Source organism: Alligator sinensis, unplaced genomic scaffold (assembly GCF_000455745.1).
Source record: "Alligator sinensis unplaced genomic scaffold, ASM45574v1 scaffold226_1, whole genome shotgun sequence".
NCBI classification, from domain to species: Eukaryota; Metazoa; Chordata; order Crocodylia; family Alligatoridae; genus Alligator; species Alligator sinensis.
In genome coordinates, this window is record NW_005842028.1 from 1849245 (window position 1) to 1874000 (window position 24756).

Genomic DNA, 24756 nt, shown 5'->3' on the forward strand with positions numbered 1-24756 from the left:
CAGCCCTTCAAGTATTTGACGACTGCTAGCATGTCCCCTCCAAAGCATCTTTTCCACAAGCTGAACATGCCTAGCTCCTTCAGCCTCTCCTCATATGACTTTCCTTCTAAACCCTTCATCTTTGTTGCCTACCTCTGGACCTTCTCTAACTTCTCCATGTCCTTTCTAAAATGCGGAGTTGAAAACTGCACAGATGTTCAAACTGCATACACTACTACAAATGGCAGCTTTGCTGGAAATTTCAGAAGGAAGAAAGGTGATGGGATGGGCAAGGAGATGGCACTGTCATCTCAACAACTCAGTCCTCCATACTTTGACCACTATGAGCCCTCTTTCTCCAAAATTCAGCAGCAGAGATTCCACTAGGCAGCCCCACTGAAGGGCAGGATGCTGAGGCCTTGCATAACACAGGAAAGTTGACCATTATAATTGCTTATCATAAAGTTCTACAGAATGATTGTCCTTTTGTCAAAAAGTTAATTAATCTATAGAATTCCACAGCAGGGATGTAACTCATTAGTACGCATTTTAATTAATTTTTGTAGAGACATAATGACTTAATTTCTAAAGGATTTTCCTATAAAGAGCTGCATTAGAAAGAATGCAGGCAAATATCAGGCATAATAAAAGATATTTCTACAACCTTCTAGTTAGTGTAAAGGAGCCCTTAGTTTTAATGAGATTTGTGCTGGCACAGTTACCCTAACCTCTCCAAACCTGGTAGGCATAATGATTCTGAAGGCCTAATCTATCTCAGGAATAGTAGGACTTCAATAAAGAGGAAAAAATGTCTTTTGGAATGAGGATGAACTCAGAAGAAAGAGAAAAGGGGACATCTCTGAAGAAAACTGAAAGAAGAAAATATTGGACTGTTTCTAAAACAGACATTTAAGTGAATACAATCCTATATATAACACATCAGATTCCTGGACACATCTACAACAAGCTTCCCAGTATTAATAACTCAAAGGCTGGCAGAAGATCTGTCCCATAATCACGGAAACATTTTGAGCATTTACATGCCATAGTTACCAGAATGCTACTTGGAGATTGCATATATCCTTAGGATGTACAGAAGTCATGGGAAATAAAACGCTCTTCCTACTTTGCTTGGGTTATTTTTTTAGTTTAGGCAGTTTTCTCTGTTTATTTTTAAACAGATTCAATTTTTCACATTATATATAATGTTGCTTAACATCACTACGCAGCCATTTACTTCATATTTTTACCAGGTTTCAATAAATAATCAGAGCAACAGGGAGGAAAGCGAAGACAAATGGGAAGAAAAGTGGCAAACAGAGAAAGCAAAAACAAAGCAAGGAAGGGAAACAAACCAAAGGGAGTAATGGAGAAAGAACAATAATTTTGGCTCAGCCCAGAACAGCACAGAGCTTTCTGTCTTTGGTCTGTAAATTCCAGTTAATCTCACACAAAAGTGTGCACTTTGTTGTATGAGCACAGGTTCATTGATCATAGTCTTGGTCCAAAGCCAGCTGAAGTACATATTCACACTGATGATGGAGGGCTTTGGATCTATCTTCTTGTTATCAGATAAAATAATCACCATCTTTCTAACACAACGGTGCTGAGCCTTTCGGCACCATGAGCTGGATGAGTGGTACAGCATTGGTCCATGGGCCAGATCCCATGTAGGGTCAGTCCGAAGGTGTGACCGCATGCACCAGCCTGGCTCCACATACCAGTCTGAGCACCCACATGTATCCTGATCCCACACACTGGATGCAGGTACAGAGCAACTCTACATACCAGCCCAATCTAGCAGGCAGGACCACATTATTTGGTACTAGGGGAGCAGCAATTAAAGCCACTGCTCCCCCACCATCAAATTTCTAGATCCATGGGGAAACCCACAGGCGTGGGTCAGAGCCTGAGCACCACTCTCTTAACACAAATGTTCATAAGCAGTAAAACAGAAGAGAAAGTACACTTCTGGAGATTTCTTGAGCGCTCCAGGTCCTCGAACTGGTTCAAACACACAAAAAGTAAAATAATCCCTAAGAAATGCCTCAACTAAAATGTCATACTGCCAGGATGAAGCAGAAATAAAAGAAAAGAGTCACCAACTAAGTCTCGGCTTGTAACCCCTTGAAGAAGCTATAGTAAGGGGAATGCCTTGTAGTTTCAGACATTTGGCTTGGTTTACAAAAACTCTTTGATTGAAAAAAGCCAACTTCACTACATGAACTAGAGATCTACCTGAACTACAAAAAAGAGCTGCTGACTGATTCAGGTCTGGTTCTGCTTGAAAACACAACCACACAGTAGAATCAGTCCACATTTGGGTGGGGGAAAACCTGCAAAACACAAACTCTGCTTTTTCCCCAGTCCAATTTTAAAATCATCATAAGCCTAATGAAATCCCAGCAAACAATCATTTCACTGCAAGTGAACAGCTAGAAAAGTTCTTGTATCATGGATACTACGGTATTGAATGTAGCAACATAAAAGTATCATATTCTCTTCCATAAATTCCTATCCATTTTTGTGACAGAAAGCATGACTACAAAACAGTGAACAAACAGTTCTAGTTTCAGAGAAATGCATCTGTTACACAGGACAACCACTTATATCACCTAAAACAGAATTACTTCCAGCCAATCTCTCTAAAGTTAAAGCATAAACACTGAGAAAAAAATATAACATTATTTTCAAAACTAAGAAAACGTAATTGGGTTTTTAACAGTTATATGGCATTTCTTTCAGAAAGGTCTTTTATCTGTCAAATAAGGACCAGCTGGTGTAGTGAAGCGCCCAAGGCCTTGTCAAGATTTCCAACCATCACAGGCTTTGACTTGTTGATAAAAGACATTCATAATTATAATCGTTTCAAGGGATTTAAACAGAGAACTGCAACGGGTATAACTTCATCACAATAAAACTATTAATTCACCAGTTTATGTCCTAACAGCATGAAGGAGAGGAAGACAAGAGGAGGAATAAAATCAATTTGAATTATGCCATATATTGAAAGTGTCACCTTCAATAAATTGTGAAATAAACCCTTGTGAAGGAGTTTTACACATTAGAGATAAAATATGCTGCATGGCATTGTACTTTTTGCTCATTCCAGCTGTGTTTTACTAAGACAAATTATTCTATGTATAATATTTATCCAATAGTTATTACTAAAAGTTCTTAGTTGAAACTGCATCTAATATGCCATCTAGAGCTATGACCAGTGTGCATTTGGAGTCCCTTCAGTACACACAAGTGAGTGTCTTGTATACACCTATTTCTAGGCAAACCTGCTCGAACAACTCTGCTCCTCAAATATACAACACAGAGTTGGTTAGATAAATTCAGGGGAAATGTAAGCTTATGAAAAACTATTCATTTACCCTTCTGTCATTTTATTGAGAGAACAATCATGCAGAAGCTACCCTATCCTAGAGAAGGGCTATTTGTACATCAAAAATCCTCTTGAAACCAAATCTACTAGAAAGCAGTTAAAAAAATTCCAGAAATGTCTGGTGGATGGAGGACAAGCAGGAAAGTCTCTCATAAACAACTGGCCCTTAAGGTAGAAGAAGCAGCTACCGCTCTTTATAGGATGCTCCAACAATGCTGTTCCTTCCAATAAACAACATGGAGGACAAGCGGTCACCGAAGACCAAAATAGATGTTTACATTGTCCCCATATTCCTGACACGGCAAACGCAGCAAATTATTTTTTGCGTACCTCACTGATGTCCTGTACTGCCTGAGTAATATTAACCTACCAGAAGCTAGGGTATTTTAAAACAATTATTGTATCCCAGCATTCTTTATGTTCTGCAGCGCTGCAGGGGAATTTTGGGGGAATCTTGAGACATATGCTGCTGTTCTCATACAAATGCCCCTCTTGGCAAGCAAATCAATTGTTGCTGTATTTCACTTGCTCAACATATGTTAGTCAGTCAGTCTCAGAGGCTGCTTTTTCCTTCTTCTTCTTTTTGGCATAGGGGCCCAGTGTGTGCCATAAATTCCACACGGGAGAGAGAATGGATTTCTCAACATGTTAAGTATGTTAGCAAGTCTTTCAGCATGATTCAAGATAAACCCAAGTAGTCTTTGAATTTTTGAGAGTGGCCATTTAGAAAAAAAAGTTGAAGCACAACTCTGAGATACATTTTCAGGAAGCTTCCAAAACTCTGAGAACCTTGATACAGATTGTTTTCTTTTAAGTTTGTACTGAAACAAGAATATTCAGGTACCATTTGCTTGGATTTAAGATTTCCTTTTTATAGCTCTCATTTCTGATCTCTCTTTATTCTGCCTCGTTTTATCTCATCTTGCACAGTGCATGACCATGATCAGCAAGTGCTGCTGCCTGTGCCCCTTTGGCTGGGATAGCAATCTATTTCCTCCCAGAAATCAATGCCATTAAAAGAAGATGGAAGAGGTAAAAGATTGGCAGTAAATTTCAGTGGGTCCCACTAGAAAGTATCATATCTCTTTTATTCCTTCAGCCAGAGATGACCATAGCAGGGTGCGGGGTTCAGGGCAAATCAGCCTGTGTGGGGCCCTGTGGGGGCCCCGGGGTGGTGAGTGGCCAGATGCAAACCTGACCCAGGTCCACAGGGCCCCCCAAAGCACAGGGCCTCAGTTGCCCCGATTCGCCAACCCCCTTAGGGGTGGCACTGCCTTCAGCTCTTCCTAGGAAACAGACTGGTGAAGTCTCACCTGAACTCAGAACTCTTGCACTATAGACTAAATGTGTTATCAATCATGCCACAGAACTGGTATTCCACATTTTCCACTTCCAACATGTCCTTTTCCTACCCTAACAATTATAAAAGACTAATCAGACACTCCTAACAATTAGAAAATACTAATCAGACACTAAGCCCATGAGACTGGATGTTCCTTCCTATTGAGCTAAGGTTACAGAAAGGCTACAAGCTTTATATTCACTCAGCAGGTTTTTTAAAAAAAAGTTGCCCTTTAATTCATGCACTGGTGCAGCTGAGGTCAGCGGGAGCTATGAAGGCTAACTCAGAAATACTGATAGGATGATGCAATTGGGAAGAAGCTTTATAAGCAGAGGTAGCCAGCCAGGACTGTGCCTGTGGCAGCTCTCTCTTCCCCCTGTACTTTCTTTTCAGGGCTCTGGCTCCAGAGGCACTGACTGCAGGTGGTGGCATAGAAGCTGCAGCTGGAGTTTGCTGCTAAGGGGAGATGTTGTCTCACTTTTTTTAAACCACAGACACCAATATGACATGACCAAAAAACCCCTCCTGTTTTCAGCAGCAAAAATAATGGGGTGACATCTCTCCTACCCCCAGCAGCAGTGAACTCCAGCTCTGCCCCTTGTGCTGCTGCTTGACAGAATTACATTTTGCAGGATGCCCTTCACCCATTCACACTCCTGTGCCCCTGCTGGGGCTCAAGCTGGAAGGTTGTATGAAGAGGGGGATCAGGGAATGGGAGGGTGAGGTACCCTCCACCCTTGCTTCCCTTAGGCAATGCCCCAGGCTTGTGCCCTGCCCATCCTTACAGTTTTGTTTATAACACAACATTTTACAAAGAGAAGGGCACCATGTTGCCTTTGTGATAGGAGTAAATTCCATGGATGGAAGGGTGCAGACAGAAGTGACCATTTTCACTTGATCTGGCCACAGACAGCAGTAAATAGCCGAACCAAACACAAGTGCACAGCTGCAGACTTTAAAAAATGGCTGATTGGGCAAAAATCTGACCCCTCATTGCACTCTCAAACAGCATCTTTTGTAACTTCTGCCCATGCTACCTCCCAGCCTCAAGCTGTTTTTCAGAATGGGAGGGGGAAATGTAGCAGAGAGAGTTCAGTCTGGACTTTTTTCAGCCGCTGTTGGAGAGTGGGGCAGGTGTATTGGAGCACCCCCCCAAGATAAATGGGGCCTCCAATTTGCCCACTCCACCCTCCAGCACTAGCTGGGGAACTCCTAGAATGAGCTTTCTCTCCTCCTTTTCCCCTCTCATTCTGAACCAGGGACAGGCTGGGAGGAAGGAGGGGCTGTTGCTAAGGGAAACTAGATGCAGGCTGGCAACCAGCAGCTAGATTCCCCTCCCCACTGAAACCAACAGTGAACTTCTGTTTGGTCTGGGGGATCACTGTAACTCCGAACACTTCCTGAAAAGCATTCTCAGCTACAGCAGGAAGCTACACTTCTCTATGTGCCTGAAGTGCACAGAGGAAAAGAAAGAAGGATGTAGGGGAAAAAAATTCCTATATCTGAAACAACTGGTCTGCCTACTTAAAAGAGCGTACCCTTGAGAATTTTCTAGTAACATCTTAGTACAAGTTGATCCCCTACACTACCATAAGGCAGGAGCTGCCTATTGATTGCTAGTCCTGGTTTGACTTCTAACCAGCATAAACGAGGCTTGTGGTTCAAGACACTGGAGACCAAGGAAAACCTAATATAGTGCATTTCCTTTCCTTGGCAAACCAGCAGTAAGGGTGGCCATGGAAGACTTAGAACTTGTGCACTGTCTATTATCAAACACAAAGAATAAATTGGCAAATACAGAAAACTAAAAATTAAATACTAAGGGCAAGACTAGATGTTAAAAGTGACATCTTGCTGTATTAAATTAATACAACGTTATATGACAAAGCATAGTACATAGAGAAATTCTGTCCCGACCCACTCAGGTTCTCTCACTAGGTATAAATTTTATGTCAACTCTTGTGATATTTTAAGTAATTATTAGAACGTCAAATAAGAATTCACAAAACCCATATCACCTTTGGAGCTTATAAAAGAAACACTGCCAACCATCCTTGGTTATCTGAACCCCTTTGGAAAGCACCTCTTTAAGAAGCCTTTTTAATAAATGACTTTAACATGAAATTGTATAACAAGAAATTATCCGCAGACTGGACTGCATTGAGAATGGTCTCAACAGAGGCTCTGGGTTAATATCACATTACCTGGCTCTGGATTAGTATCCCATTGCCTGGGTTAGCTTTTATAACCTCTTTGTTTTTCCTTTTTTGGTCTCTACAACCCACTTCCCCCTCTCTCAGCAGTGCCCCCTCCTTTCTTCTCCCTTTCGCTATCTTTTGTATTTAAATATCCTTATTCTTTCTATCTACTATCCCTGCTCTCTGCAAGTCTGTGACAAAGGCATCTTCCAGGCCTGCCCTTGTCTCTGGGCAAACCATCCACCTTGCTCACCTGCCACACCTCGTTGATAAATGGTTATGATGGTGGAGGGTGAGAACGGGAGGGTGCCATTTAATTAGTGCAGCTCTCTTTAATTAGCACGGCCCACATTTCAAAATGGCAGAGGAGGTGTTCAACAAGTTTTAATGAAAGTTCTCCAACAGCATTTTAAAATATGGGGATGCTGAATACCCAAGACGCTGCAGCACGCAGAAGCATTCTGATTAGAACACTCCAGCAGACTCGATTAATCACGTCTCTGATGTGTTCTAATCACAACGTGTTGGAACACATTTAAAAGTGCCCTAAGGTACCACTCTTCCCTGCCTTCAGATTAAGGGGAAAGGCTGCTATTTGGCTAACTGAAGGTTCAGATAACCAAGGCTATACTGCATAACTGCATAATGTACTGTAAACCTACTGGATATATGACTGCTGAAATAAAATAGCTATGTAGCAAGGACTAAATTTAGGAATTATGTTTGAATTATTTATGTATTATACAACACCCTGAAATCTAGTACCTACTTACATTTCCATTAGAACACTACTCCCAACCATTCCCCTTTGCTCTAGGCACTTGACAATACTGTACTCTATGAATAAACACACACCAAAAGCTTACTGCTGTGCTTGGGGAAAATTAAGCCGCCCTCATACGTCAGCTGAGATCAAGCAGTCTTGTTAGAGACCCAAATGACTTTTAGCATGCTCTTCTCTATTTTTGCTGCATATATCCAACATCGTCTTAATCCTATCTAAACCTTGAGGTCAATTGAATTTAGAACATTTTAAATTACTGCAAGTAAATACAACCTATTCCTGCACCAGAATGAGAAAGATGCCTTTCCTGGCATAAAAGTATACGGAGTATATGAATGTTTATATTATGCTGACTGGTATTTCTAATTTATAAAGCCTCCATCTACCATAGTCCATGTACTCTCCACTTACAACCCCCAACCTTTAAAGTTTAAGTGAGAAGCCAAACACACTATACATTCTGTTCACTAATCACCTCCTTGCTCCTTTTTCACACTTACTTGAGATATTCTTGATTTAAAACTAAAAGAAAATTGTTCTCTTGCTGGATTAAATTTGCTTTAATTTTTGTGCATTTTTAAAAAGGAATTCTTACTATCTAGTATTTTCATACTACCATAGGCATATGTGGCCTTTTTTTTTCTGGAAAAGTCCTGTGATAGATAAAATCTGGGGCAGAAGATATTTCTTAAATATACATATATGGATACAAATATATATAGGTATACTGAGAGACAGAGAAATGTGCATCTATACACACCCCATGTGTCTATATTTTATATTATACTATGTATATTATATATATATGTAATGTATATTACATTAAATATATGTATAAATATACATCCACATATATATATATATATATACACACACACACACACACACACACACACACACACGGATACATATATATATATGCATGTGTAGATATATTTTATACACAAATACACCTGTGTGTGTATTTGTGTATGTATGTATATACGTATACATAAATATACAGGCTTAAGGACAAAACAAATTACACATATTATAAATTATACCCTCTCCTGAATAGTGGTGCTACTTCCTTTCAAAACATCTATGAAATTTATAGATTAAAACAAGATAATACACTGTTTCCATGTCTCAAGCATTTCTACAGCATTACTTTTTTTATAACAGTTCCTGAGTATACCCTTTGCTAGTGAAAGGAGAGATGCAAGATAGAGATGAGCCATGCTATTATTACTGGGGATTCTCTAGCTGGATTCTATCTTTATTTTTATAAGGTTTCTCACATTTCAATTGTGCTTAGACTCTAAATATTTGAAATTTCCTACTTTAAAATATATATATATTTATATAGTCCATACTCTAAACTATATTCTATAATAGATAGGACTGGCTAAACAAAGAAAAGAAAGATCCATATCTCTGTCTGCATCTTCCAGGCAATATACTTGCTTACAAATTACATTTTTGCATGCTACAGCAAAAGCTCTGTTATCCGGCATCCCCCAGGAATGGGGGATGCCGGTTAATCAAATATGCTAGTTAATCAAATGTGCACTGTCCAGTGCACTCTCCAGCATCAGTGTGCCAGGGGACAGGGAGGGAGGCCCTGTGCAGGCTGCTTTGCCCCAGGCCATGGGCTGAAGAAGTGAAGAAGAAGAACTCGGCTCACAGCAGCGAAACCAGAAGCGGGACTTCCGGTTTTGCTTTTGCTGCATCCCTCGGATGCCGGTTAGTGGAGCTTTCTGGTTCATAAAGCGCTGGATAACACAGCTTTTGCTGTATGTAAGAGAGAAAATGACACTTGAGCTCTTCAGTCTTATCTTATTTCAAAATAACAAAATATGCTCATATATATTAGTCTGAACCAGGCTGCACAACAGAGTCAAACTGGATACTGAAGCACTCATGTGTAAAAAAAAAAAAACATGCTCAAGGGCATAGGGGCAAACTCTCCCTTCCTATGACAACTAAAAGAGGTTGATAACCATCTTTGGAAAAACAAAAAGCCAATCTCATGGGCAAAAACAAGTCTCCAGGGGACTGCAAAGTGAATACTCGCCTCTGCTGCTAAGTGGAAATAACCAGGTACCAGTGTTCTGGTTATGGAATAAGGTTTTGTAATCAATCTATTTATAAAAAGGTAAGCCAGATCATAACATTTTAAAAAATTAAGTGATACAAGCTTTTTCAAAATGTTTTTAAAGGCTACTTGTAAATTAATTGATGACCAAATGTCACATGGTATTGTAATTTTCTGCTTGGTTGTTGGTGGTATTTACCACCACTAAAGCTCTCTAGCATTAGAAATTACTGGACTGGATTGAACTGATGGTCTAGAATGAATGCTCTGAAGACAGAAGACAGGAATTTGATTACCATACCTTGTGTCTTGTTTCTACAACCTGGCAGGGACTGGTCACATAATGGAGTCAAAGTATTTGTTTTTGTCTTTTCATGAGGGAAAGGTGAACGAAATCATTCCAGAGATGTTGGCTGGAACCTAGCTCTAGTCTTAAACAAGAAAGATTGTTGTCACAATTGAAGTCTTGTTGACAAGCGCTGTGAAGTTGAACAAAAAATTTCTTAGGGCTCCAGAAAGGATGGGGATGGCACCTTTGCCACAGGAAACAAACAATATGCCACAAACTACTGGAAAGAAACACAACAAAACCCCTGCGTATTTCCAAACCAGGCACTATATTATATTAGCTGTCAACACTTACATTTCATTTGCTTGGAGATAGACTTGTTGGGTTCGAGCCAGTGCTGAAAAGGAAGAGCAGAGATAAGTGGTTAAAGTGCTGCACAGTATAGCACATCCTTAAAAATCAAGAAACTGTGAAACAGTCTTTTTCTGTTCCATAATAGAAGTCGGTTTATAGATGCGTATCAAAGGCACAGGAAACACCTCTACAGTGTAACATTTATACCCATCATGATTAATATAGTACAATTATAAATGATGTTAGAGTTAAAAATGGTTTTTATTGCATCTGGCTGGGATGGTAAGACAAGTATTCCAAAGAGAGATCAATGCAAGCAGACAGGCTCCACTGATCAGAGTTTTCAGCAGTGACTTCTACCATACAATTTATTCCCTTCTTTCAGAGGGATGTTCATGCTTGTGAATTAAGGTCAGGGAACATTAGGAAATGCTCTATTATCCTAGCTTGTATGTAGTCCTTATAGCTGAAACATACCAAATGTTAGACTCCCAACCTATATAAAATCAGCATACATGATACTGTCCTTTCCTAAGAACCAAAAATGTCATCAAAATCAAAAAGGTGGGAAAGAACCGATGTTACATTTAAACATGAATGGTATAAGATAAGGTGATCGTACAAGGCAATTATGGATGTGGTTTTGATCTAGTCCAGTGATTCTTGATCAAGCTGCATGGCAACCTAGGATGCTGTGAGAGTGCCACACAATGTTAGCACCATTAGGTTTACGAACACAAGTGACAAAATAAACCCAGAGATTTCAAACAGAAATTCATGGTTTCTGAGGTATTTACAACAGAAAAATTGTCTATTGCTTTTCTGTAGTAAAAAAAAAGAAAAGAAAAGAGTGCAAAGTAAGAGCTGGCATTTTCTGGGTGGTGCCTCAAGTCTATCCAGGGGTGCTTGTGTCTCAAAATATTGAGAACCACGGATCAATCACATCCCATAAGGAAAAAGGAAGCAATGGCTAAAACCAGTAAACTCCTGTTTATTTCAGAGGTGATGAGAAAAGATAGTCACTTTCAGGTTTTAATAATTCTGCAAGATGAACTCAAGTACCTACATAAAAATATTCAGGTTAAAATTTTAGCAGTAGATACACTAGGCTGCTTCACTAGAAGTCGCACGTCTAAATGAGCTGAACTATTGAGTTAGCTCTTCTAACTAACATAAGAATGTGTTGATATTCAGGTGTCACTTTTGCCCACGGTCAGTGCCATTTGAACTGAGATTTTTTTCTGTAAGCAAAAAAAATCTCCATATTAAAATAAGGTCTGTGCTTTGAGAGCAGCTGGTCAGAAAATGAGCTGTTCAGCTTCACTGATGCATAATCAACACTCCACCATGGGGTTCTTTTTAACCCAATGCATGCTAGCTCAAAAGCAATATTTAAAACAGTGTATAAAAAAAGTTAATGGACTTTCAAATCATATGTAATCCCTGTTTACAATATCGGATTTGAACAAGATGATCCTTGAGGTCCCTTTCCACCCTCTGATCTACAATATAAACAGTTTCGTCTGTCACAGAAATTTATAATGGTTGCTAATTAGGTAGCAGTCATCTAATTATAAAAAAATAAAATCAGTAATGACTTCCTCAAGAAGCAGCTAAATACAGCTGCAATTAGTAGTAGAGTAGGTTCATCATGTATGACTCGTCACAAAATTAAAAACATCCCCTAAAAGTATACTTCTGAATGTGTGCAATGTATTTATGCAAGACCAGCCAAACAATTATGCCACTTTAAATTCTGGAATGGACTGAGTGCTTAGAAGTGCATATCAACTGATCCATTTTTACTGTTTCATCTGTCTACTCCTGCATTAAGTGAACCTAAACCACTATAATTTACAGCTGAATGAAACTGGTAGTGAATTACTGCAGATTAGCTGACTGAGGGAAAAAGCAGACAGATGAAACAGTTACTAGTTCAGCTAAATCTGCTGTAAATCTTCTCGCTGTCTGCACATCCACTCCAGTTTTCATTGGTATAAGCTAGGTACAAACATTCCAAAACTTGAGATTGATTGAATCTAAATTACACGGTTTTCTCTAACCAGCATAGTTTAGATCAGTAATGAACAGAAGATACATTTGCCCTTGGGGGGTGGAAATCTTAGACCAGGTGCCACCATTTTTAAACCAGTCTATGTGTGCCAGACTTCTGTTCTGTTATGAGTATATGTGGGTTTCCTAACTAACACTTATACGAATAAAAGTATAATATCTGTACCTAGCCATAGTTGTTACATCTGCCAACACTCTTCTACCTTAAATGATCATGCTCAGCTGGTCTGTGGCAATATTATGCATGATAGATGCTTCTCCAGAGTTATATGAGAAATTATCTTGCCACTGCAGTACTAATTTTGAACCCCATCTCTACCTGTTTCAAAAAGAAATACATTTCTCCTCCCTAATATAGCACATGCCACACCTCATCCCAGGGTACAGCATTTCTTAAACACCAGAAAGAAATAGGACCTGGAATTTTTAATTCATGGGGTTTAAAAAAAATGTTGACTCTCCATGTATATAAAATACTTTGGATTATAACACAGCAACTATTTTCATTACTCTTACTCTAGAGGAACACACTTTAGAGGGTTTTTTGGAAGAGGAGAAAGTGATTAAGGGGTAAAACAAAAGGATGAATGTTACAAAAAGCTTGTAGTTTTATGTAGGTTAGTCCATATTATGTAGTAAAGAAGAAGTCAGAAGGACCTGAGAGTTCAGACACAAGGAAGTCACTTGCCTGTGTGTTCTCTCTCTTTTTCTCACCTATATATCCACACACGGTTAAAGGTGTTTCTGAACCCAAATAGATAGCAATGAGGAACTTGGAAAGTGCATAATACTAAACCATTTTATTACCTTTCAAATCCCCCAGAATTGTTTTTTCTATCTCTAGCCAAAGAAAACCATTGTTTATTCACCATTTTGCCTTTTCCCTTTTTGAAAGACCAGCTTGTAGGATTAGTCTGGAATTTCCAATGCAGTAGGCCGGGCCTCAGAGTGCGCAGGACTTGGAAACTTAAAACGGCAGGTGCAAGTGTATTTCAGGTGTCAAGGCCAAATGCTAAAATTTGTTTTGCTGAGCTTTGAATTTCATCAGTTTAAAACTGTAGATTCTATACTTTGCCAAGCAAAATTGAGGGCGATTCATCAAGTAAGATTTTTGCTTCAAGGTTAAAGCAGCAGCAAAGTCATTTTTAGAAACTCAAAGTGTAAATGGGGGAGGGGAAAAGAGATGTCCTCCTCACTCTGCCAAGACAACCTCATTCAGGGTTGAGACTAATGCATACCTAATCCTTCAGCACAACTGTCAATGGCCTTGCTCACTTGCTTGACGTCACATTGTGAGCCAACAACCAGGTCTCTTACTCCCCTAGACTGCTCTGTCCCCACTACTAGACTGTACCTGTTGGACTGTGCATGAGGTTGAGGAGATAGAAGGCTGTGGCATCATGCAAAGTTTCTATGGGAGTGTGGGACCATGCTTCAGCTTAAAGCTATTCCTGCCTCTCCAAGTAGTAGCACAGCCCTCTATACCCCCATACAACCCTACAGCCCCGCTCCCCTAACCTCAAGTGCAGTCCCACAGTTTCCAGCACAGCCCCCAACCCATACAGAAGCCCTTGTAGTCTCCTTGCTAGGCCTGCTGCAAAAAGACCCAAGCTAGCTCTGCATGTACTAGCTCTCGAAGTAGAAGCAGCACAGCTGTACCCATGGGGTGGTGGGCCTGCATGACACAGAGGGGATTCAGCCCATAGAGCACCAATGAGGTATCCCAGAGATAATAAGAAAAAGAAAAAAAATCTCCTTTTTACATGTTCTAAACTGATTTTTCTATTTGAAATGACATCTGGGAATCCCTTTCCATTTAAAAAAAAATTAACAATGCCCAGAATTGAAATGAAAAATTCCATTTTAGGCCAAAGGTGGGGACACATACACACGCACACACAATTCCCTGACCTGAAATGATTATTTTTTCTCCCCCAAAGCTGAGAGCAAGCTAATAAAAACTAGTACAAAGATTCTCACAGCTCTGGTCATGGAGCCTGCTCCAACTGCCACTGAAGTTATTAGGTGTCTGCTAATCAGCCTTTATGGGCTTTGGATCAAACCTATGGAGCTGAATTTGAAAAAAGAGAGAGACATTTCACCTTGTGCCGGAGTATACCATGAATGATCTAATCTTATTCGCACCAGTCTCTTTCATTCTCTTTCCTGTTCAGGCAAGTGTTAGAACTAAGCAATTTACTGGCTGCAAAACCTCTGAAAGTAAAGCAATTTGACCCCTATTTGCCTTCCCTAGGAACTGCAGCTGTACCTGCAGTGTCTCTCATTGTGTGCTGTGCTTTGAATTGGAACGATCTCCACTTCTAAGCCTTCACCTCTTGATCAGCATTTAAGCGGCACTGAATAGGCACTAGTAAGGCCAGGTGTCTTTTGGTGTATTCACAATGCTGAGTGGCTGATCTGTCACATGCCTTTACAGCAAAAAGGATGAAAAAGGACACCACACAAGGGTAAAAAAACAAAACAAAACACATTTTAAAATGCATATTGTTTAACCTGTGTATATTTCATTAGCCATCTGACAGGCTTTATTGTTTAAAGAAACTAACTGGCATATTGGGGCATATTGCACTCAGCTCCTGTGCAAGTAGCTTGAGGGAGGTAGGAAGCCTTCCTCACTACTTCTTCTGGCCCGTTAAGGGGCAGGTGTAATTGCAGTCCCTGTGCCTGCCCCAGACCTTTGATACTGTTCCACAGCTTTGACCACATCCCACTCCACTGCTCAGACTAGGAACACAAGCCCTAATCACAGAAAGATTTAAGTAGGACTTGAGCAGACTTTAGGCATGTACCTTCAAAACTGATCCATAAAGCCCCTGCTCAGCATCCACCTAACCCTGGAGACATCTCAACATGGTAGAGGGCTTCCTTTGTGACCTGAAAGTTCCCTAGATGTCTGCAGATCTATGTCTGCTCACGCCCAGGACTGTACTGGTAACTAACGCTTGAGACAGAAATTATACATAAACCAGTATAAGTGATCAGAAACTGGTTCAAATCTGTAACACAACCAAAGTTCAATGCATATAAACTGCTTTCAAAATATCCCAAACCATCTGGAAGATCCCTTCCAGATTCAAGTTAACTCACAGTCCCCCAGCATCCCAGGATGCTTTGCACCTCCCCTACAAACCACTCCTTGCAGGGTGGGTGGGCTAGCCTTGGCCCAAGCTGTCTGCTCCAACCCAGCAGGGAACCATGCTCTAGCGCCCCCACTTCTGGCCTGGGCCACTGCATGTGGCTGCATTTCCCATATCAAAACTGAATGTCTGTTCACTTGCTTATCAGTTCAGTCTCTGGAGCTTAAACTAACCTGCAAAGATTGAATCAATTCAGCCTCGGGTTTTTTCCACTGTCTACACTTAGCCATTGAGCCTAGTTCCCACATAAGTCCCAGTGAGATCCAGAAACTAGGAGAAGCAATGCCTAAATGAGGTGCCTGGCAGGTATGTCCAGAGCACACCTGCACCTATTAACAGCCTTAGTACTAACAGAGAAAAATTTCCCTTGAGACTTCAAACTGGAAGAGGTGTGCTTCTGTTTACAGAAGCAGCAGGAACAGTTATTTCATACAGGAACAGTGAAAAAAGAAACAAACACCATCTCCTTCACCCAAAAGCTCTCTGCTCAAAATTCACTCCTAAATCAGGACAATACAAATGCACATAACACAGCAACATAGCAACAAATATTACAGAAAGCCTACTGGAAATAGAACAAAACTTTTTATTAGAGTCTTTTTTATCCAAAGCTCAAATCCTAAAACTTTAAAGAGAACTCTCCTGAAATATATATAAACAAACCCTTCTTGGGGGTAGGGAAAATCTTTGACCCACAATGTAGTTCCTTTCTTTTGTTCATTGCCAAGAATAGACTAAAAAATGGACAAACAGTAACAACAGCTATAACCAGAATGGGGCACAGTCCAAGAATAATTTTGGGGTAGCTAGTAACGCTGGCATAGCCAGTGCACAGAAGTCTGAAGCTGCTACAATTCACCCTGTATTCTGTAGATATTGCCTGTAGAGCTATGTATCAGGAGGGAAGCCAATTCCTCCAGATGCACGTCCTAAAAGAGTTCCTGGTGTAAAAGGTATGTCAAGAGCACCCCCATAGCAAGATGGAGGCAAAAGGAAACCTGCTCTTACACCATGGTTATTCTGCATGTGAAGGCAGCAGTCCCAGAATGTGCAAAGTGTGGGCTAATCACCTCACTACCCATACAAGGTTCATGAGTGAACTGGGACCAGAAGCAGTGGCAAACACAAACCCACCCAGAGGGGCTATGTTCATTTGTAAGGCGGTGGGGTTAAAAACCAGTAGTGTGGTCCAGCAGAGTTCGCAGCTTCAAACAGTGAATATACCACACCAGCTGAATGTGCCCATGGTGATGAGGCACGGGAGAAGCCCACAAAGCCAGGGCTCTGCCCTGGAATCTCTTCCAAAGCCACACACTCCTATTTAGCACATAACTAGCATAACTCAGGGTAACAAAAGCAGCAGCTTTATGCAGCCTGCTTCTAGTCTCCCACTCTACATGGCTCTGTGCCAGGACTGAGCTACCCCAATATAATTTTTAAATAATAACATTTCTGAATCCAACTTCTGAACCAGATAATTTCCTAAATCCAAACTCAGTTCTCATGGTACTAAAACTGTACCCAATTCCAATGCATTAAAATAACCCAGACCTCAGCTCCTATAAATTAATGTAACTGATAACAGCGATTCACACCACTTAAAGAGTGGGCCCCTAAACTGCATGCACCCATGTGTGCTGAGCCTGACAGGCTTTGAAGCAGATGGCACCAGATGTTTGCTATCCATGGAAACACACTGAGCTGTTTCAGTCTTGTATTACATTGCTAAGTGTGGGTTTGATTTATAAGGACGTCAGTCTTTACACAAATTATTTCAATTTGTAACACTGCTGAATTACGTTTGTTTTTATATTTATGTTGCTGATATTAATGGTTTATAATAAATTTTATTCAGTAGATGGAACGTTGTGTAGGAGGACAGACAAACATCTAAACACGAGCAAGGTAATGAGAAGCTTTTCAAGGCCCCTCTTGAATTGGTGCTGCTGTCTTCCCCTCCGCACCCCGCAAGTCAGTGGCAGACACTTTAGGTCTCATTATAGCTAACCTTATATTTTGCTACAGACAGGTGTCATTCCCTCTCTGACGCATTCAACAGCTGCTGGAAACTGTCGAGTTCTCTTTCTTTCTGTTAATTTAACCTATCACCACCTGAGACTCAGGAGAACAGGTATAAAAAGTTATTTAGGCCAGATTTTCCAAATAAAAGAGGGGCTGCCTGCTGGCACTTTCTGAAACTTCTGAAAGTCTCCAAGGTGCAGAAAAAATTTGTGGATATTGTTTTGTGTTCGAACATTGCATTTCTTCAAAAATAAAGACAAAGAAATCCAGTATTTAAGGAGGAACTTCTACAAAAATGGGTATTCACAAACTACTCAAGCTAAAGCTGGAGGATCAATTACACATCTTGCCCAGATCTACCATAAATTATGTACCCAATAATACAAATCGAAGTATTCCAAGGCACCTTATGCATTTATTATAAAATAGCTACTAGTAAAGTAAATACAGTTCATTACAATTACAATAATTCTCTCTCTTCTTCTCTGTCAGTGGAACTTGGAAATTATCATAAGTAAATTATTATCAATACCTAATTTGTCAGCAAGGCACAAACTGGCCCTGTGTAGAGAAGAACCTACCACCTTCAAGTGTCTTTACAAGAAAACATAAAAGGAATCCAGGCTTTGTAGGGATAGTGGGTTAAGAACCATATAAAAATAGTAGTCCTCAGTGCTACTGCATGGCTGACCCAACTGCCCATGGAAACCTGCTTTTGTGGGAGTCAGGAAAACTCAGCACACCAGCTTTCAGTTACCATTTTATATTCGTAGGATTGAATTCACACAGCAAGTTCAAAGACGTAAAGCTTTGTTTTAAACTGCCAGGCACTCTCACATGTATCCAGTGCTGCCCACAGAAAATGCTGCCTGCTGGCAACACCACTGCTTTGTCAAGCGAAGACACTCCTTAATATTTCAGTACAGCTGTTGCATCTCACTCTTTTCAGAGGCACATCCGCAACAGGAGATGAGACTGAACAGTTTCATTTCTTAAGGCCTCTGTAAAATCCTGTTCTCTTGCATTGCTTCCCTCCTACCTTGAAGGGTTATGTGTGGGACCCTCCCAAGTCACCCCCTAGTCCAAGCAAGTACATGCCCAAGCCCATTCCCATTCAAGACAGTATTTAAAGCACATGCATAACTTAGGTGTTGTCCTGAATAAATTTAATCAATCACCATCCAACTGACCACACGCTTCCCTTTTCTCCAAGGACACTCCTCAATTGCCTTAAAGTTCAGAAGATCTGGATAGGGCTTCTCTTTAAGGAATCCCTAAAATGCTGCTCCCTTCTCTGATAAAAAAAAAAAGAAATAGCTCTGTTTGCCTCCAGAAATCAACTGTGCTGTGTCCATATATACTCATCTTCTGCCAACTCAATAGCAGGAACCCAGACCCACAACTCAAACCAGAATCTCCAGGATGGCATTAATTGTATTCCACTTCATTCATAAGGCAAACACAGCACTAGGAACTAACTGAATTTCTCTAGATCTCACAAGACATCTATTGGCAAAAAGTCAATAATTATATATCTAATGCTCCAGTACTGAAAAAGCTGGGAAGAGAATCATAACTCTAATAACTAGAGTTAACCTAACAGCATGATAAAAAACTGAAGTACTGTAACTTGCTGTTCCCATTTGAGGAATATGTAAAATGACTGAAAGAAACGGAATTGCAAGTTGAAGGATTACAACAGAATAGAGCACAAAAGGGTGGGAAAGGAGATGTGGCATGTCATGGAGCTTCTAAGTAACAGCGGTATGTTGCTCTTAAGTTCATCATCCAGGGCACATGAGTATATGTCCCAAAAGTGTCCCCGAGTAGTTCCATAGTATTCAAATTCTTACAAAAGCTGAGGATCATACAAAAAACCAGAATTTCTGGCCAAGTAGACACAGAAATACCTCTGGTTATGGATATTAAATAAAATACATTCCTGTCTCTGTTAAATCTAATCTGATGTACATTTCTTCAGTTTCAGTTCTTATAAGAGACTGATTGCATTGGTTGGAGCTACTGCTGAGGGGATGTGGGGGTGCTGACCCAGCCTGCAACAACTGACCAAAACTCCCTAAGTGGCTCTCCAGCACAAATAATTGCCCACCCCAGAATTAGTATCTTCACACTATTGCTAGATAGTCTTCTTCCAGTTCTTATGTCCTGTACAGTCCTAGAATCATAGAAAATTAGGGTTGAAAGGGACCTCAGGAGATCATCACATCCAACCCCCTGCTCAAAGTAGGACCACCCCCAACTAGATCATCCCAGCCAAAGCTTTGTCTAGCCACTTCTTAAAAACCTTCGAGGATGGAGATTCCACCACCTCGCTGCATAACCTGTTCCAATGCTCCACTACCCTCCTCATGAGAACGTTTTTCCTAATATCTAACCTAAACTTCCCTTGCTGCAACTTGAGACCATTGCACCTTGTTCTGTCATCTGCCACCACTGAGAACAGCTCCATCCTCTTTGGAACCACACTTCAGGTAGTGGAAAGCTGCTATTAAATCCCCTTTCAGTCTTTTCTTCTCCAGACTAAATAAACACAGTTCCCTCAGCTTCACCTCAGCAGTTACGTGCCCCAGCCCCCTTATCATTTTCACTGCCCTCCGTTGGACTGTCTCCAATTTGTCCACATCCTTTCTGTAGTGGGGGGCCCAAAACTGGACACATTATGCCAGATGTGGCCTCACCAGTGCTGAATATAAAGGGAAGAATCACTTCCCTCAATTTAACACTCCTACTAATACAGCCCATATACCATTAGCCTTCTTTCCAACAAGGTTACATTGTAGGATCATATTCAGCTTATTGTCCACTGTAACCCCCAGGTCCTTTTTTGAAGAGCTGCTGCTTAGCCAGTTTTTCCCCAGCCTGTACCGATGCATGGGATAGTTCTGTTCTAAGTACAGGACTCTGCATATATCCTTATCGACTCTCATGAGATTTCTTTTGGTCCAATCCTCCAGTTTGTTTCGGTCTCTCTGAATCCTAATCCTACCTTACAGCAGGGGGTTCCCAACTGTTTTATACTGTGGACCAGCAAACTATCTAATTTACATGTTTAAATTTAATTTGCACATTTAAATTTAATTTTTAGTGGGGGCGGAGCTGCAAGGATCGGATCAGGTTGGGACACTGGGGGACCCCGCAGGGACTGCCCAAGAAGGGGCTCTGTTGTCTTTCCTAGGAGCGAGCAGCAGAGCCACCTCCCCATCCTCCGCCCTGGGCAGTTCCCTGCCTGCATCCCCCCACTCCCAGCCATGGGCGGGGTTGGGGAGGGGCCTGCCTGGCCTGGGCCCTGGTACCTGGTGCGCGTGTAGCACCTCACCAAGTGCAGCCATGGCGGCAGGAGCAAGCCAGGGAGCACAGAGCCGGCTGCCTCCCTCCTGGGACTGCCCTGCCACTCAGCTTTAACCCTGCATGTCATACGTGGCTGCAGGCGGCGGAAGCCACGGCCCAGCAGTCAACCTGTGGCAACCCGGTACTGGGCCACGATCCAGTGGTTGGGAACCCCTACCCTACATCATATCTTCTATTCCCCCCGAACTTGCTGTCATATGCAGACTTGCTGAGGGTGCACTCCATCCCATCTTCCAGGTCACTGGACAAAGATATTGAACAAAACCAACCTCAGGACTGACCCCTGGGGCACTCCACTTGACACTGGCTGCCAAACTAGACATCAAACCATTGATTAGTACCATTTAAGACAGTGGTCACCAACCAGTCGATCCCGATTGACTGGTTGCTTGTACAGCCTCTAACAGTTGATCTCAGTCTGTCAGGGGCTCCACGATTGAGAGCGGCAGGACACACATGGCTGAGCTGAGCCACGCCCCCTGCCACCCGGGCTGGGCTGGGTGAGTGGGGTCAGAGCCCAGGCAGCTTGTCCAGGAGGCGGGGAGGAAGTAGATCCTGGGGTGCCAAAAAGTGATCTTCACCATAAAAAGTTTGGAGACCACTAATTTAAGCCCAACAATCCATCCAGTTTTCTATCTTACAGTCCATTCATCCAACCCATACTTCCTTAGCTCGCTTGCAAGAATGTTGTGGGAAACAGTATCAAAAGCCTTGCTAAAGTCAAGGTATACTATGTCCACTGCTCTCACTGCATCCACAGAGCCAGTCATCTCCTCATAGAAGGCAAACAGGTTGATCAGGCATGACTTGCCCTTGGTGAATCCATGCCGACTGTTGTTAATCATCTTCTCCTCCAAGTGCTTGGAAATTGATTCCTTGAGGACCTGTGCCATGATCTTTCTAGGCACCAAGGTAAGGCCGACTGAATTGTAGTCCCCCAGATCCTCCTTCCCTTTGTTCAAGATGAGCAAGATGATTTGCCCTTTTCCAATCATCTGGGACCTCTCCCAATTGCCATGAGCTTTCAAAGATGATGGCCAGCAGCTGTGCAACCACATCAGCCAACTCCCTCAGCACGCTCAGGTGCATTGTGTCCAGCCCCATGGACTTGTACATGTCCAGCTTTTCTAAATAGTCCCTAACCTGTTTTTTGACCACTGTCGGCTGCTCACCTCCTCCCCAAACTGCGCTGCCAGGTCAAGTAGCATGGGAGCCGACCTTGCATGTGAAGACTGAAGTAAGAAAGGCATTAAGTACTTCAGCGTTTTCCACATCATCTGTCACTAGGTTGCCTCCCCCATTCAGTAAGGGACTCGCACTTTCTCTGATCTTCCTTTTGTTGCTAACATATTTGTAGAAACCCTTCTTATCCATTGCTTGCTGCAACTCCAATTGCACTTTAGTCTTTCTTATTTCATCCATGCATGACCAAGCAATACTCTTATACTCCTCCCTAGTATTTTGTCCAAGCTTCCTTTTTGTGTTTTAGCTCGCTAAAGAGTTCCGTCCTAAGCCAAGCTGGTCTTCTGCCATACTTGTTAGTCTTCCTGCACAGCAGGACAGTTCGTTCCTGTGCCCTCAGTAAGGTTTCTTTAAAATAAAACCAGCCTTCCTGGACTCCTTTCCTCCTCAGACTGGCCTCCCAAGGGATCCTTCCCAACAGTTCCCTGAGTGAGTCCAAGTCAGCTTTTCTGAAGTCCAGGGTCCTTACTCCGCTGCTCTCTTTCCATAGGGGAGGGATGCTCAACCCCTAACCGGTGAGCCAAATCCAGCCCATGGAGCCATAGTATCTGACCTGCAGAGCTCTCCACAGGTCAGGATATTTGACAATGGGCACAGTGGCAAGTAATACTGGCATACCTCCCTCACTGCCAAGTTCCCAAAGCCTGCATGGCAGGGTCAGGGCCAGGCCATACCCTTTCTCCCCACCCCATGCAGGTAGATAGGAGCTGGGCCATGCCCACCTTGAGTGTCAGATCTCACCCACTAGGCAGATCTGGCCCACGGAGGAAAAAGTTTGGGCATGAGTGCTATAGGGCCTCTTACAAACAGCTCCCAAGAAACACTCCTTACAAAGAACATACTATAGGAGAATCCAGTCAGTCATTCGCAGAACTAGAGTCCTTGAGCATAACCACAGCAACTCCACGAGTCACAACTAATGATCCTCTCTCCTTTCTATAAGACAGTGGCAAGAAACAGTGCAAAAGTTAAAATAAAGAAATTATCCTGAAACCTGCCGAACTGTCTATTTCTGTTCATCTGCATGAGACAAACTGAGGGAAATTAATTTAATAAGCGTTTTTAGAAAGATTTATGGATTACAATGAAACTCAGCAGTAACAGCATCATCTTGCATTAGCACTTGTCTCGTTACAAAGATCAATATCGTGTTATTTAAAAAACAAACTTAGCAAGAGAGTTCATATACATACCCGCTGCTTCTCAGGGTCAACATATCGAATGCCAAAGTAGTCTTTTTCCAGCAAACTGTAATAGTTACAGATATGGTCTATGAGAAACTGACCTTTTGTCTCCCTCTGAAAAAGGAAAAGAATTTGTATTATGTTAATTTAAATGTACTCTGTACACTCATTATATGCTAAACCTATTACTAAGGAACTTTAAACATCTTATAAAGGAAATTAAGGAAGACAGGTTAAAGGCTTTTTAAAGCCTCTCTTTAAAGAGATGCAACAAGCAAAATATACTCTATAATGCTCTCATATTCATCCTTGCCTTCACACATTACCACACGCTCAGGAAAATTCCTGGCTAATTCCATAGTTACGCATTTAGAAAGTCTAATGCACACTGTTATCCAAGTGTCCAACGAACATTATTTCCATCCACTCAGAGTTTTCCCTCTGGACATAAGGATTTGATATAATGGCACAATGGACACCCATTCCATCACAGGATTTCAAGCTGTTCACACATATATTTTTTACATTCCCTAAAATATAAGCTCTCGGGGCAGCAGTCACCCTTTTATTACTTGATTGCTGAATGCCCAGCATAGTGGGATTGTGGTCCCCAATTAATACCCTCGGAAGGAAGATTTGTATTGACAGATACCGGTTAGTGGAGCTTTCCAATTGGTAAAGTGCCAGATAACATGGCTTTTGCTGTAATTAGCTCTTGTATAACATTTTCCATACTTTCATCTTCAAGTGCTTTACCAACGTAGTATAGTATCTTATTTGTACATATGGGGTAACAGAGTTAAAAAGGTGTAATGACTTGGCCAAGGAGATATACTAGGCACTGCCCCAGATGGGGTGGGGTGGGGTGGAGCACAGGAGGGAGCCCCACGTGGCTCATCTGGGAGGCATGGGGAGGGGGAGGCGGCTCCCACCGCTGCATTTTTCCTCTCGGGGGAGGCATGGTGGGGCACATACACCCCAGACCTGTGTGAGGGTGAAGGCAGGCTACCACTGCAGTCTGGAGCCAAGGGTGGGCCAGGCTCTTCTTGGTGGGGGGTTTGGGCCAGGGCTGCACTCAGGGCAGGCTGTGGCAGTGCTGGGTGGGAGGCCAGGGGGCTATGGCAAATTTTGGGAGTGGCTGTAGCCCACCCTGTAGCTCCCCTCCCCGCACTGCCACCACCCACCCTGAGCGCAGCCCTGGCCCAACCCCTCCACCAGGAAGAGTCCGGCACCCCCTGGTCCCAGCCTACAGCTGCAGCCCACCCTTTCCCACATACAGATCCAGGGGCACATG

The 24756-nt window shown here is 42.0% G+C and overlaps 1 protein-coding gene across 2 annotated transcripts in view; it reads right to left on the bottom strand.

Annotated features, from left to right (window-relative positions):
• Positions 1–24756, bottom strand: part of FRMD3 (FERM domain containing 3) — a 188970-nt gene that overhangs the window by 83702 nt on the left and 80512 nt on the right. For both annotated transcript variants that reach the window (XM_025202504.1, XM_006022288.2), the window contains exons 2-3: positions 23472–23576; positions 10415–10457 (exon numbers count right to left, since the gene is read on the bottom strand). In XM_025202504.1, the coding sequence (XP_025058289.1) occupies positions 10415–10421 (7 nt within the window). In that variant the 5' untranslated portion in view covers positions 10422–10457; positions 23472–23576. The remainder of the gene's footprint in view (positions 1–10414; positions 10458–23471; positions 23577–24756) is intronic.